This window comes from Eurypyga helias, unplaced genomic scaffold, assembly GCF_000690775.1.
Source record: "Eurypyga helias isolate BGI_N326 unplaced genomic scaffold, ASM69077v1 scaffold2195, whole genome shotgun sequence".
Classification (NCBI taxonomy): Eukaryota; Metazoa; Chordata; class Aves; order Eurypygiformes; family Eurypygidae; genus Eurypyga; species Eurypyga helias.
This window is the reverse complement of record NW_010253189.1, coordinates 117,874-133,600: the sequence shown is the minus strand read 5'-3', so window position 1 is coordinate 133,600 and position 15,727 is coordinate 117,874. Positions and strand designations below refer to the sequence as shown.

At 48.0% G+C, this 15,727-nt stretch overlaps 1 protein-coding gene across 1 annotated transcript in view; it reads right to left on the bottom strand.

The window, feature by feature from the left end:
- Window positions 1-1,513: 1,513 nt before the first annotated feature.
- LOC104510349 (collagen alpha-1(V) chain) overlaps window positions 1,514-15,727 on the bottom strand; it is a 115,039-nt gene continuing 100,825 nt past the window's right edge. The window contains exons 54-65 of the mRNA XM_010152568.1: window positions 15,326-15,433; window positions 14,827-14,880; window positions 14,677-14,730; window positions 14,005-14,112; window positions 13,481-13,534; window positions 12,787-12,822; window positions 11,974-12,027; window positions 11,342-11,600; window positions 10,827-10,939; window positions 8,531-8,599; window positions 4,521-4,754; window positions 1,514-1,739 (exon numbers count right to left, since the gene is read on the bottom strand). Of these exons, the coding sequence (XP_010150870.1) occupies window positions 1,593-1,739; window positions 4,521-4,754; window positions 8,531-8,599; window positions 10,827-10,939; window positions 11,342-11,600; window positions 11,974-12,027; window positions 12,787-12,822; window positions 13,481-13,534; window positions 14,005-14,112; window positions 14,677-14,730; window positions 14,827-14,880; window positions 15,326-15,433 (1,290 nt within the window). The 3' untranslated portion in view covers window positions 1,514-1,592. The remainder of the gene's footprint in view (window positions 1,740-4,520; window positions 4,755-8,530; window positions 8,600-10,826; window positions 10,940-11,341; window positions 11,601-11,973; window positions 12,028-12,786; window positions 12,823-13,480; window positions 13,535-14,004; window positions 14,113-14,676; window positions 14,731-14,826; window positions 14,881-15,325; window positions 15,434-15,727) is intronic.

Below are 15,727 nucleotides of genomic sequence, written 5' to 3'. Positions count from 1 at the left end.
GTAACCACCGTAACAAAATGCATGAATATTCTTGGGGAAAAAAAAGAAAAGAGAGGCAAATTACACGGAATACTTTTTCTACACGGACCGTATAAGCTGCCGCAAGGCACTTAAGGAAAGGAGCGGGTCTCCTACCTAAGAAATCCGAAGGCGACGTGCATTTATGGCCAGAGATGGTAGCAAAAGCCCGCGGTCTGCGCTGAAGGTGGCTAAAGAAGCAAAGGCTGGTGGGAGATTGGCCAATGGCAGGGTATCACCAGTGTTGTGTTAAAGTTATTCAATAGATAGCACCACAGAGACATGAAAAATAAAAAGCACCTTTTTTTTTCTTCTTCTTCTTTCCTTTTTTTTTTCCTTTATATTCAGAGAGCACAAATGGTTTTTCCCTGCCACCACAATCTGCCACTGAGAATGGATTTATTTTTTTTAATCATTATTTTAAATGAATGCTGAAGGAAAAGAAGAGGAATTAATTTAAAACACGTATGATTAAGATAAGCAAACGTATAAAAGGCAGAGACTCAAAGCAGAACCTGCTTTTAGATCAGGAGTTTGTAGAAATCTTGTTAAAAAGTGGCTTTAATTTCCTTATTTTGAAGCGAATCATTCCAAAAGGCATCTGTGGCTCAGGGGGTTGGTTTGCTACTCACTGGGCCCTCATCCTGCAAAGACTCGTGCCTGGGCGTAACTCCAGGCCCCTCCAGATCCAGGCTCGGAGTTGGGATGAGGCGGGAGCAGTGGGGGAGGTGAAGCAGCCGCCTTTGTTCCCCGGTGGATGCTCGGCTGGGATGGTGGTGGGTTTAATACAGACGGGGTCACATGCATGTTTTGAAGCCAGAAACATTTAAACATTTAAAATAATATACAATACAAATATTTACTTACAAACATACAAAAATATAAGCACCTTTAATACATGGGAAAGAGATGCCCAGTGTGACTTTTTAGCTACCAAATTCATGGGGTTAGATTTTTTATAACGTAGAATTACATGATTCAGTGGAGAATTTAAAGATTCTGGAAATGGCCACGACGTCTGCTTGCTAGAGCTGAATCCAAATCTCATGGAAGTCAACGAAACGCCTCCGACGAGCTTCAGCAGGGTTTCGATTGGAGCCAGGACTGCCGGGACTTTACCATCAAGCTGAACATCGGAGTTTCAAGTTTTTTCCATTTTTCCTTAGAAGCGAACACACGCACATGAACATAGGGACGAGCGCTCGGTAGCGCTTCGTTGCCAGAAGAAGTCTTTGACGGCGGTGGGGCCTGCTGGGTGGCTGGGGAGCAGCAGGAGTGGCGTGGGGATAGGTCTCCGGGGCCACGCGTGCGGCGGTCGGTCATGCGATTCTGCGTCTGTGGCGGGAACGGTCCTCTCCGTCGGCGGTTCGGTACGCGTGGGTGCGGTGGCGCAGAGGAATTGGGGCAGAACGAGGAACAAAACAAAACGGAAAAATATAACCCATCGCTGTCCAGTTTCAGAACGTGCATGTGACAAGGAATTATTTTTTCTTCTTTTTTCTTTTTTTTAATTAATTAAATGGCGCAATGAGGTTACGAGGTTGCTCATTTGGAGACTAGTTTTCAGGTGGCTCTTAGCCCATGAAGCAAGCTGGTCCCACCTCGAATCCAAATTTCTGTGACGCTTCTCCGAAGTCATTGAACATGATGTCGACTATAGGTACTTGCTCTACTTTGGGTGTGTTGATTTCCAGGATAGTCTTCTGATAGCCCTTCTTTGCCTGACAGGGAGGAAGGGGGAGAGAGAGGAGCTCTGATGATGCCTCCAACCCAGCAACAGCAAGGTACCACGAATGACCATTCACCGGTCAGCTAGGAAGATGGTGACCATCTTCCCCAGCCATTTTCTGGGCTGAATTACAGGCAGCCAGCACCCAAAAATTCGCCCTGCAGATTCAGCAGAGATGCTCTCAAGCAGAATGGTGACCACTGAGCCAAACCCCTGGGAGATGACCCTCCCTGAGCCCAGACCGTGGAGCACAAGAAGCTGCTGCCACACAGATCGAGAGGCACTAACTGTGTGCCGTCTCAGCACATCCCAGCGCTGGAACAGGAGCTGGGTAAAATTGTTGTGACTGTGGTATAGTTGTTTTGCCTCCCCGAGGACACGCGTGGGTTGTTGAGCAAATGTGAGCGATTTCATTTGAATATATTAGTTTGACTGTTATCTGCGCGCTACCCAAAAGATCACATTTAAAGTTTGATAGAATTCAGAAGGTGATGTTGGCTTTTTATCGTGCCTGGTAGCCATACAGTTATATCCAAAATATAAATAATTATTAGAGGAGCAGAAGTGCACCTGAGGGCATACAAAGCTGCACAAACAAGTGAATTTATGGAGCAGCTTTTGGCTTTACCTTACTCCCTGATTTGTGTGTCTCGGTAGAATAGGCTGTATCAGAGCTACTGAGAAAGAGCTGTAAGATCAAGAAAAACACAAATAACGGCCTGAACATTAGCCCTGCTGCAGCGGCCTCAATCACGGCCAGAGTCTGGGTCCTACCAGCACTGCTGCAGCAACACCGTGTCAGGTAGCCCAGCCTCATTTTTCACAGGGTAGGGCTTAATCTCAAATATCCTGCCTGTGGTTCGGGAAGGACGATCTACCAGGGTACCGCAGACAGCACAGGAATACAGGAGATGCAGAGCCTCTTTCTGCAAGGCTGCAATAAGCTTCCTTGGCATATTTTTACCTCCTTTTTACAGCCTGCAGGAAGGTCTCCAGCAGCGAGGAAGGACTGAGGACTGCCAGTTTGGAAGCGATGCCCAAAGCTCCGAGCCGGGAGGCGACATCCCTGTGCCTCACCATCGCAGCGGTGCTCGTTCAGCCTCTCCTGGTGCTCCCGCTGCTTTAGCTCTTGCCACAGTCGTTTGTTTGCTACAGCCTGGCTGTGCTAACAGCTGGCCTGAGAAACAACCAAGCACATAACCTCCAAGGAGCTACAGTCCTCTTTCCATGTGAATATCCCTCATTATGGAGAGGAATGCAGGGCACCTGAGCCAGATCACTCCAACCAAAAGGGTTTTCGGCAGGCACATCTGCCTTAAAATGTGCAACGTCTGATCTTGCAGCATCCCCCAGACTTAAGAAGGGAAAGTGAGGGGAAGGCACATTTTACAGAGGACACATCACAGGAGATACGAAGTATTTGAGGATAAACCTCCCCACGCGGCTTCTGAGTGTTTCCAGAAGTGGGATGGATGCCCTTTCCCTCCCTGCGAGAGTGTTAAAAGCAGAAGTGATTCTAATCTGATTTTCCTCATTGCTCTACAGTAAAAAACACGCGTGTGCCAGAACAGAGCCACTTTAATCTCAAATTATGTGAAGGTTTTTTTTCTGTCAAAACATCTCAATCTTTCTGTCCTGTGGGCTTCAAGCATTACAGTTGCCGAGGGTGAGAATTATGCATGCTTTTGCACCAGCAAGCTGGGTCTCAAACACAAGCAGCACCCGCTTTGCCAAAATTTAGCTCCTGAGGGCAGATTTTTTCCAGAGCTCAATCCCCAATCAGGCATCCAGCTGAAGGAGGCAGAAGGAAAGGGAGGATGCTGGACCCCTTTGGAAATTTTGGCTGTTGCTTGTGGCCAAAGTGAAGGTGAAGAGCAGCATGGGCTGTGGGGGGAGAGGAGAACTGCAGCCTAACGTAAGAGGAGAGCTGCTTCTGCACTCTGGGCCAAAAAGTCATGGGAACAGAGCTAAAAATGCTGAAAATAGCATTTGAAACGTGAGCAAGGATGCAAACCCCTGTCTGCTGCATCCCATGTCTGTGACTACTTGTCTCACTATACAGAGCCAGACCTTGCTTTAGTTTGTCCTCTCCCAAGGGCACAGGCATCTCCCGTGAGGAGCAGGGGCTTGCCAGCACAGAGAAAACCAAAGCTCCACACTGGGTTCCTCCGGCAGCTCCGGGGATGCCAGGCTGGAGCCAGGTGCTGCATCCAGCCTTGGGGCGATCCAGCGATGCATCCCGATGGCCAGCACAGCCCAGAGCCCTCCAGGGTCTGCACACAGCAGCGTGCCACAAAAAAAAAAAAAACCCAACCAGCGCAATGCCAAACTCTTAATATGCTTTGCCTTCCAGATTTCCTGAAAGCACTTAAAATTGTTATTAAAGCCTGCAAAACTCATACAGGGTCATTGCCTGCCTCTCCCCGTGTGAGTAAATGGAGTAAGAGTAAAGGCAAGGGGGAACACTTAAAAGCAACCAGTGGTTTTAAGCAGGTCCCTTTATGCAGAGCCAGCAACAAAACCAATTATCCTGGTTTCTAGAGGTGCAGCAGCTACCCCTGAGCTTGAGTGGACTCACGTATTCCCAGCATAGGGAAAAGCAAGCTTGGTGTCTCCTGCGCTGGGGACATTCCTCAAAGCAACTACATTAACAGGCACAGGAAATTTGGAGATGATTTGCTCCGAGGTGCTGGCCAAGGAGGGGAGGGGGACAGACACCCCCAGCACCGACCCCTTTAGCAGGGACTGGCTGAGACCAGCTCTGCCCACGTACCGCACAGCCGTCCAGGGCGGCTCGGATGTAGGGGTTGTTGTCGTAGGACATCTCCTCGTCGTTGGAGCCCAGGAAGCGGATGGCCTTGTCGTAGCTGTTGGTGGTGGCGTCGTGCCAGGCTACAGACTGGTAGCAGTTGTAAGTGATGTTCTGGTGGGCCGAAGCGCTCAGGAGCCGGAGGAATGTCATCTGCACCACTCCAATGGGGTTCCCATCCGAATCGACGTAGGAGAGCTGTGAGAAGCGGAGAAGGGGAAACACTGGGCAGTGAGGGGCAATGCAACACGTCTGGGGGGCTCTGAGGACCACCAGCCTCACTCATCTTTATCACCCTGGGCACGGGACTCCGTCTCAATGCCCCACCACTGCTCCAGCCATGGGGCTGCTCTGGTCCTCCTGCGCCAGGAAATGGCTACCAGGGGCAGTTTATTTCTCTTGCTGGTTATGAGTTAAAAAAATCAGGCTAATGCAGGGTAGGAGGAGAAAGGAAGGGGGATTTCAGCCCTGCTTGCAAAAAGGTGCAATGCTAAGTAAGTTTGGGGATATATGTCTCAAGTTTAAGACAATACTGAGGATACTTCTCCAGCTTTTGAAGAGGAGAGAGTGCAAATTTCTGTAAGGGTTTGGGGCTTTACTCTTCTGTCCTGTTTGACATCCTTTGCTGACTGCTGTGGGTACTTTGTTCTGCACACGCTGGGGTATTTCTCATCCATTTTTCCTGCACACCAACACACTGTCTTTTAAGCAATCTTTGCACTTAATCTGCTGCAATCCTGTTCCTGCCGATAAGGACTCGGTGTTCCCTGGTCGGCAAGGCTACGCTCAGCTGAAGGGAAAATGCATTTGCTGCCCTTAGGGCATGTCAGGAAACACAGAGCTGCACCAGCACAGGGATTTGCTCCATTCTGCACATCAGGCTGCTTTTCTGCCTTGGAGGAGAACGATGTCTAGAAATATATTTCTGCAAAACACAATTTATTGCAACCCACTTCCAGCACCAAAGGGATTCAGGACTTTCTGGGACTTTCATACCCCAGCAAAGAAGCAAACGCACGGCAGGACAGCTAGTTTGCACGTACGAACTAACTGTGCTTCAGGTGGCATCTCCAGCCACGGCCAAGCTACCAGAGCTGCTGTTCCTTACTGTCCTCTATGGACAATGGGTTTCTTTAGAAATGACCAGGAGAAAAACCACAGGCACGCAAACAGCGTAGTGTTCTTCCAGGTACCATGAAACATCGGTGCAAGCTGCAAACAGTAGAAGAGATTCATAACCAGACAATAAAATCATGAATGAAAAGAGAATAAAAATAAATAAATATACCAACCAGTTGTCAGGATGCTGTTGCACTGTCCTCCTGAGAGTTAAACATGACTGACCAGGAGAAAGCCACGCATGCCAGGAGGAGAGCTGCCAGAAAACCACCAGGACGTGGAAGGAAGGGGACCTGAAATGCCACCTACTTGGCACACACCCAGTGACACATGGCAACCTCTGATCTGCAGGACCCACTTCTCTTATTTCTCTAATTTGTTCCAAATCAGCACTTGGTTTGGGGGCCTGAGTGCTTGTTACAGGGTCTCAGTTACTACAGTCTCTGCAGACTGCATGAAGACCTGTCCCAGCTTTGCCACTGGAGCCACTGGGAACCGGTTGTGTGCAGAAGGCTCGCTCGTGGGAACAGGTTTTTACAAAAATCCCTGCTTTCCTGTTTTCTCCGTGATAGCATTTCCCTGTGACAGATGCCATATGGCTGTGAAGGATAACAGGGCTGGATGGGTGGCAGGCCTTGTTAGAGCTACGGAGAATTGTGTGTAACACGCTCAGAAGGAAAGCAGAGTCCAGAGGAAAACATCTGCAACCCTTTTATCCTTTTAAATGCAGTTTGGCTGCATCATGAGAAATGCTAAGAAATCAGCTCCAGGTACTCAGTGTCATTGATTAATGACAGTGTGGAAGCATCAAAACAAGACTGTTTCTTTGTTTTTCCTATCTACTGTGTTCTTCTTACTGCAGCTGCCCCCAGAAGGCCAGCAAGCATCTTCACGGCTGCGCACCCCATGCAAGCACTGAGGTTCACACGCAGGCCCCCACATCAGCAGCCTGCACTTTTGGCAGCTCCAAGGATCCCTGTGAGCTCACCCCCCTGAGAGACCATGCTCAGGCTGTGTGGAAAGACCTCAGGGACCTTCTCCACGGAGTACCAGGAGCAACACTGCATCCAGAGGGAACTCAAACTCACTCATGTCTCCCCAATTTACCAACCTCATGGTTCCAAGTACTGACTGGGACGAAATGGGAGGCTTAAAAAAAAAATAATTTTAAAAAATCAAGCTTTATTTTTATGGCTTGTGTCTAACAGTTCTGTGGTTTGCTTAGGCAGGTCTTCTACGTGCTGGTGGCTTTTTTTCCCCCCCGAACAGAGATTGCAGGACAGGTAAAAAAAGCAAGAAAATGGCAACACAGAAAGATGGAACAAAGGGCTCCAAGTAGCACTGAAATTCCTACTTAAAAAATATATGGTCCCTAAGCTCTCTGTTGGCAATTCAGCCTCTAACATAGCTGATAAACAGGCTGGTAAAAAAAAAAATAAGCAGAGAAAATGGAGAAATGGAGGTACTCATAATATTAACTGATGAAGTGCTCTGTAATTAAGCAATAAGTAATTGCCCTCCAAGGAGCTACGAGGCTGAAGCCTTGGCTTTGTGGCCTTATTCGATAACGCAGAGAAGCTGCAGAAGCCGTATCCTTCTTGTGGGCAGAATCAGAGCAACACGTGTTTAGGGGAGATGAAATGCGGCTTAGGAAAACAATGCAGCGATTTTCTTTGTTGTTTGCCTTTTAAGGTGGAAGTTTGGGGCACTGCAAGAAGCCTCTGCCCTAGGGAGAGGACAAGTGCATGAGGCAGAGCGGCTCGGCACATCAGAGCATCGCTTGCTTTCAGGGGCAGGGTGGTTTTATCTGTGAATATTTCCTTCTTCCCTACTTCTCCCAGTTTGACTGAGCCAATTATCTGCATCCCTAATCCTACAAGAATTGATACACACACCGGAGATTTCTGATGCTAAAGGAGCCCTGACTTACACTTGCTGCTCTGACACCCCTGACCAGGGCTCAGGCTCTGTGAGAGAGATCTATGCACAGTGTGAATGTCCTCTTACAGGACGTAATACCAGAGCTTTTTCTCCGTTTCACGTGCTGCTGTCATGCTTGCTGACATCAAACATTGTTTGACCTTACGACAGTTCTCCCTTGAAAACATCCTTAACTGTGACGAAGTCAAATTCCTGTCCACCAGCCTTGGCCAACCTTCCTTTAACCCAACGACTTACGGTTGCACTTGATGATCTTAAAAGGTCATGTCCAACCTAAAATATTCTATGGTTCTACGACTTCATGTCTCTCAAACTCTGGGGGTGGAGTGAAGCCCTCGCTGTGACTCATCTCCAGTGTGGGAGACTGAACCCATCCTTGGGGGAAGCCCTGCCCCAGAGCAGAGATGTGCAGATCCCCCACCTCAGCCCGGGTACCAGCGAGCACAGGCTGCAACAGCACCATGTCCTGCTCCAGACGGAAGCATCACGTCTGGGGTCTCCCAGCCCTCAGGATAAGGCTACGCTGCTGGGAGACAGCAGCACGGGGACACTCATTTTGCCTTTGCTGTAATGGGAACTGCACTGGAGACGGGAATGGCCCTCCTTGCAGGATGCATCCCTCCTGTAGTGCTCTGCAGAGACAGACCTGCCACAGCTCCAGCTCTGCAGGGTCCCCCACCGCACCTTCTACCACAGGGGACAGCTTGCCACCTGCTCCTAGGTTGCCAGTCAAGCAGATTAGGGAAAAAAGTGTCCCCACTGGGTTTTGTTTCTATTTCAGTATTCCACCTTAAATGTTTTTACCGCGACTTGTGACAGTTATTAGTCCAGCATGCAGAGTGCAACAGGTCCGGCCATACCAAAGCAGATGACGCGCTCTAATTCAGACTAGAGGGTCAAGGTTAGCCACTTACCAAAGACCCCCGCTTGTACTGACTATACCATGTGGAGGGCTGTTCTTTGGGCCAACGAGCCATTTTACTCTGTAAAATATGACACGGGTTAAAGAAAACAGAAAGCACCAAGATGCATCTTACCAGTTTACCGCGCTTGAATTCACTGAACCAGGAGCCTGGGTTTTCCTTTGGCCAAGAAGTAATTCTAGCCTAGTTTGTGGACAGCAACGAGGAAAGAGAGAAAGAAGAAGAAAAAAAAAAAAAAGTTACATTCAGTTCCATAAGCAGACTCTGCATGTCTTATTGAAACTGTCTGACCCCTTTCAAAATGTTTTCTTATCTCTATACACCAGTAACAAGACCAGTCGGCAGAGCCCTGAGGCACCAGCAAGCCTCTCGAAGCAGAACGGGACGGTGTGCTGCTGCCCTGGGCGCCCAGTGCTGCCTTGGCACCAGCCTCCTTTGCTGAGGGCTAATGATCTCTGCCTCCTAGATCCTTTGGATGCAAAACCATCGGTGCAGTCTATCAGCAGGAGAGATAAAAGGGAAGACAGAGGAGGAAAATGGAAATTACAATGGTAAAAGATTCATGGGAAGGTGGAGATGGAAAAGCAGTGCTGATAATGGAGAAGGCTGCTGCCACTCTGATGTCAAATCCAGACGCTGTGGGACTGGGAAAGGCCAAGAGTGATTAAGGGAAAGGCCCTGTGCTTGTGCAGCAACAAGGTGCAGCACGGGCAGCTCATCCTCCACAGTCGGTGCTGGACCATCACACACGATGGAGCTCCAACCACCCGGAGCGATGCAGGAGCTGACCTTGACAAGAAACGAGCTGTCAGAGCATCCTTTATGGCAGCCTTGTCTAAGCAGCTGAATCACTTTATTTGAGTCAGAGCCCAAGGAAGGAGCATGGCTGCTGTCTGCCCCCTCACCCTCCCACAAGCTCCCTCACTTCTGCCATAAATCTCCCCCAAAACCAAGAGCCAAGCTATATGCAGGTGTCTCGGAATTGTCCTTTCCTTTCCAGTAGGTGAACCATAAAGCAAGTCAGCGTGTTTCTGCTGGGTTAAGGATGGACTGAAAGGGGGATAAGTCTTTAACTTTGCTGTGGCTTATCATAAAACCACTCAGCCAATACTTAATGCCAGTCTTGTAGCTGTTTTCATTCCTCTACATGAAAAAAAGAGCAGGCTGCAGCTTTTTCTTATTTCCGACAGTATTGCAGACGTGTGGCACAATTTGCATTTGAGGAGCATCGCAGCCTGCGGTCAGCGGAGCAGCTCCACAGTGGACGAGATGGGGCCAAAGAGCCAGTCAGAGTCAGCAGGGCAGGAGTCTGAGCAGCTGTAAGATCATGGGCAGACTCGGCTTTTTTGGCTGTCAACATTTTGAGGAGAGCCAAGGCAAGTTAATGCAAAGGAGAAGAAATCCACCTCCTATTTAAATAGCCCTAACAAAAACTCAAGGAAGATTTATGCTGTGTGTTATTTGTCCTGTGCTGGCACATATTTCTGGTGGATGAAATTCAGCAAGAAAACAGCTTCCACTGGAGTGAGCAGCTTTGTCTGTACCTTAACCCAGCTGGAGCACAACTGTGACTCTGAGAGCACTCCCCCCGGGCTGCTTTGCAAGAATTTCTGCTTGGCCAGTGCAAGAGCTGGTCCCAAGGCATTGGGGAGAGCAGCTCCAGAAAACAGAGCGCATGGGGCAAAAATGATGAGTGTGGTTGAGCTAAGCACATCACTACACAATCAACTTAATCAACCTTGCACATCGGACCCAGGCAGAGCATTGAGGCTAGTTGCAATCGTTTAGGAAACTGAATACACACAAGAAACAGCAGGAAAAGATGACAGGAGATAAGCACTGATCTGCTCTGCCTGAAGACACAGTAAGGGTAGAGGAATCAGCGGTGCTTATGCATGCAGACAGCAAAGCAGCAGCCTGGCTGCAGGAGGGAAAACCAGGAATGAGTTAAACGAAGCTCACGGGGAGCCGCAGTTCCTGTGCCAACACACACTCCTGCCTTTGTAAAGAAAAGTAAAAAAAATTAAGGTTTTAGCATTTATTATGCCTGGGAAATCATCAAAGACGTGTCACAAATCGAATCTGACTTCCTCAAAGAAATCTTCTTTGTAAACATATTCCTTATTATTTTAGAAGCCAGCACTGTGTAACAAAAACGTTCTGGATCTTTAATCCTTACTCGTTATTGTTCAATTCTCCTGAAACTGGCTGACTATGAATATTCATATTAGGAAACAATCTCTTACCACCATGATATAGAGGGGAAAATAAAGAAGTGTGGACTTACTCCTTCAGATTTCTTATCAGGGAAGATGCAAGTCTCTCCGCCAGCTGTGAAATTACAGTAAACTTTGAAAGAGTCCCTGGAACATCCTTGGTTAGGATCAACCCAGTATTCACCTGGACGCAGGAGAGGGAAGAGAAGGGAAGAAAGAATCAGCACTGCGAAGGAAGGATGATGGGCACTTCAGCAACCGTCTTACCAGGGATGTTTCATCTCTGTCATAAGCTAATACTTATACGTATTTTTTGGAAGACTGGTTATGTTCTGATTCCACATAATACCGAGGCATCTTTCAGGAATAGCTATTTTCCATCATATATCCCCAATTCTTAGAATGCTTCAGTCGGAAGGGACCTACAATGATCATCTAGTCCAACTCTTCGTCGGCCACATTCCCCATGGGGCAGCAGGGCCAGGGACTCCCCAAACTACTTCTCCTCCTCCACTTGCTTGTATTCACTGCATGGAGCTGGGAAACCCACAGTGTTTTCCCAGCACCCCCCTGTCCCGGGACACACCGTCTGGGAAATCGGGGTGACAGAGCTGCAGATCCTTGCAGGTACGTGCTGGGTTATGTTGAGTGCCCAACGGATGCTTCATTTGTTCAATTTCCAGTTTCAAGGAATTCAGCGAGCCGAAAATTTCCTCCATGCCATCCGCATAGTCCATGTAGTTGTCGGCATTTCCATCGTCCACCAGCTGGCTGGCATCAATGTTTCGCCTGGTCCTCTTGGAAGACTGGATGGGCAGCGGCTGGATGACTTCTCCAGGAGGACCCTGATTTGTGGGGAAAGAGGATATAACCTCTCATTGCACTGGCAGTGGGGAAGAGACAGAAAAGATGACCAAAGCAGCCACCAGCGCTGAGAAGCAGCATCACAAGATGCACACTACACATGTAAAAACACCCATAACAGTACTTATAAAAACCCTGGGCACCAGACTGAACACTGGGTCCATCTTCTCCTGTCATTTCCCATTAGTAACTTCTCCCTTCACATCCTTTCTTCCCCAGCATCTCTACGAGATGCCAATCCATTGCTAGGGCTCCTGATGTGCTGAATCTTTGTCCAGCAATCTTCTACTTCCTAACATTACAACCATTAAATACAAACGTCATTTCATACTTCATGTAATGGGTTCTACTTACAGGAGGCCCTGGGGGCCCAGGAAGACCCGATTCACCCTTTGGACCTGTTGGACCCTGGGTGGAAAAACAAGGGAAAAAACCCATGAGTGAGTCAGGAAAAAGCACGTCACTCATGTAACATCCCAAACATTATTTCTTTTAATAGTCTCTGGTGGCAAAAACTTTCTTCCTGTCCCTTCAGGCACACCCCCCAAGAAAATGTTTATTTTGGTTATTTTTGATGTTTAGGTAAAAGAAAAAAATCAAACACTTGGAGTTAAACAGTCAGATTTTGCTTAGGCTTCCTATGGAAAAGGAAAGATCTTCCAATGCATGAGAATATTAACTCTCCAAATCAGTAGTTTTTATAAATCAAATACAATCTTAAAATTCATAAAACATTGAATTCTGCATGGGAAAAAGACATTAGCAAGTTGCCCAAGAGGAATTTTTAGCTGCCTGCATAGGAGATCTGTAACATGAAGCTTGCTTCAGTGTCACATTTCTCACCGAGTTCTTCGCTTTTCAGCTTGCCACCTCCCGCCTCACAGTCTATTTTTAACACCCTCCGCTTTACAGCAGTGGGTTTTCTCCTAAGGACTATGCACTGGATTCTTCCCTATGATCTTTGCTGCACTGATATTCAGTGAGGTACACGGTGAACAGAAACCTTCCCCAATTATAATTCCTGGGTTTAGACAGCCTGAAAAACCTGCACTTGCTACAGTCATCGTTGGCTAATTGCCTTAATGCCACTGATGTGGAGGAGTCGCAGCAGGTTATGCACTTAATAAGAGCTCCTCAGCCTCTTCATTTAACAATGTCTATACTCACTGATGATCCTTTAGCACCTTTGGGACCAGGTGGACCCTGTAGAGAGAAAAATACAGAAAGGAGTCAGTACATTTCCTAGCAGAGAAGTCGTCAGTCTCTCCTTAGAGACAGAGCGGAGTTATACAAGGTGTTTCTTTTTAATTCACTTCCCTTCTCTTTCCACTTTGCACATCCACTTGAGTTCAGAGCTGCTTCTATTTGCCAACATACAAAAAGCATTTGTGTCAGATCAATCTGTGTCAGCGCTCCATACTCCTGCCCAGCTGGGGGAGTGTGATTACCGTAAGCCAGGACTGATCCTGGCACTGTGCTAAGGACACCCAGCAATAGGAAATGCTGGTTGCCCAAGGGTGCAGGCTGCAGCCCTTGGGCATCCAGTGAAAAAAATGGTAAAGATTGAAAAGTACAAAAAAAATCACCACGCGATTGTAGATAATCCAAAAGAAACATGCGGGACTGATTTCCCTGCCTCTGTCATGCCATGTCCCCTGAGCCCATCCCTCAGCTCACGCACACATCCCCGTACTCCTGTAAGTCATTCCAGTGCTTTTAGTGGGCTCAGCTGGGCAAACCCACTCCCACCAGCATCCTCATACAAGGTCAGGCCAGAAAGACTGTGCTGAGAGCACCAAGGTGACTTCCAGCAGGACTGGGTAGCTCCTGAGGAATTCCAAGACAATTACTTGTCACGTACCGGTAATCCTGGTGGCCCTGGAGGTCCGATGGGTCCAGAAGGACCTGTGATACCCTGAAGAATAAACGTAGAACATTGCTTTTCATGCAGCAGTGCTGGCCTATGGCTACACAACTAAAATCTGGTCATAGATGTTCACCTGGTTTTGGAAGTCTTCACAGAAACCTGACACTTTAAGCATGTGCATGATCATGAAGAGCACAACCAGGGAACCCTGTACCCGTTTATGCACACAGTTCTAAAAATCAGTCCTTCAGGTGCATATTTAATGTCACCATCCCTCCAAGTCTATTTAACTCTTTTCATATGACCCAAGAGAATCTGCTTTCCACTAAAATGGGTCATTTTGGAGCATGTCTACATTTCACATGTACAATAAACCAAATTAATATAGAAAATATTCCCCAAACATTAGCAAGAGTCTCCTGCCAAGGTTGATCATCACTGTTATGCTGTACCTGCTCAAGGGCAGCAAACCCCACAGCTCAAAAGTACATTCCATGAAGGTCTTGTGGAATATTTACCTGCTCTCCTTTGGGTCCTGCTGAGCCCTGGGGGCCTGGGAGACCTCTGTCACCCTTTTCTCCCTGCTCTCCCGGCGGTCCAATAAGACCAATTAAACCTGGATGACCCTAGGGGAAAACAGCAGATGTTAATTTTGCTCTATGGCCGGAGGCAACTGAATGCCAAGGCTGCCCAGCAAAGACATTTCTAGATACAACCCCAACTATCTAAAGTGAGAGGATTTTTTAGCTATCCCTGACTCTCTGAAGTGGCAGAGCAGAGCAAAGCAGTAGCTTTTTGCAACAGAAAATGCTACAAATATAGAAGCAGAACTTCTGCACTGGAGCTCCTGCTCATTTCGGGTGCTAATGTATTTACATAAATTTTTACAGGATGGAGAATCCTGCCCTAAAGCAAGCCAGGCATCTTGGCTACAGATGGGCAGCAGCACATGCTCACCAGAGCACAACCTGGTTCATCCCTTGGGCCACACTCAACAACTCTCCATCTCTCCTTTAAAGATACGTCCAATGAATGCTTCCAGAGCATGAGAGCGAGCACACGGGGCTGGTGGCACTCCTCAGCCTTGTCATGACAGCTGCAGGACCCCTCTTGCAATGACATTTTCCCCACCACCACCACCCAGAAATGGACATCATGTCATGCAGCGAGATCATCTGTGCCAGGCTCACCTTCTCTCCTTTAGGACCAGAGTCTCCCTTAAGACCAGGCAAACCCGGCGGGCCCTTTGGAAGACAGAGGGGGAAAATACATGAGAATTAATGAATGTAAAATGCATTCACCATTTCAAAAACTCATGGAATTTGATGGTCTTGACATACCATTGGGCCAGGAGGACCATCTGGGCCAGGGGATCCCGGGAGACCTTGTTCACCCTGTAAAACAGTGTAATTCCCTCAGACCCTAATTCATGACAGCAGTGCTCCCACCTGGGATTATTCAGATTATTCACCCATCCTCATCTGGTCCCTGTGCCAGGGAACATTTGTCCTGGCTTCTTACAGGTGGGTAAAGGCAAAAAGATTTATGCTCCTTTCATGCTTAAATCTCTCCTGGAAAGGGGATTTTGCATCTTGTGGAAATGTTCCCCCAGTGAGTGGGTGAGCAGAACGAAAACTCAAAAGAAGCATGCCGGGAGGTGACATCCATCATTATATTGTGTCCACTAAAGATGTTTTATCTGCTGTCAGGCATTTAAGCACAGACAGAACATTACACTGTGAGAAAGGCATCTTCCAAGGCAGACGAGTTTCGGTAAACCACCAGGAACAACCCTGCCCAGAAGCTTTCTCAGACTTGGCTCAGTCTGGGAATACTCACAACTGGACCGGGAATTCCTCGAAGGCCATCAGGGCCAGGCTTCCCTGGAGCACCTTGAGGACCAATTGGGCCAGTCTTCCCAGGAGGTCCTTCCAAACCAGCTTCACCCTAAATGGCAGAGGCAGTACGGTTTAATTTGCATTGGGGTATCAAACAATCTTCTCCAACACGCTGTGGCTGCTGCCAGGATATCAGAGAGCGAATGCAATTCCATGCAAAGCATGTAAAACGTCATGTTAATCCATTTTCCTACTGCTCTCTCTCTCTTGTGCACTGAGGACAAGTCTCCAAACCCCTTCAACTTTTCATCCTTGCCTATTCCTGTTGATTTCCAGCAGGAACAGCCCTTTAGCTTCAAGCTCTCAGGAGCAGGAAGCTCTCCTGGGTTCAGCTGTGGGAGAT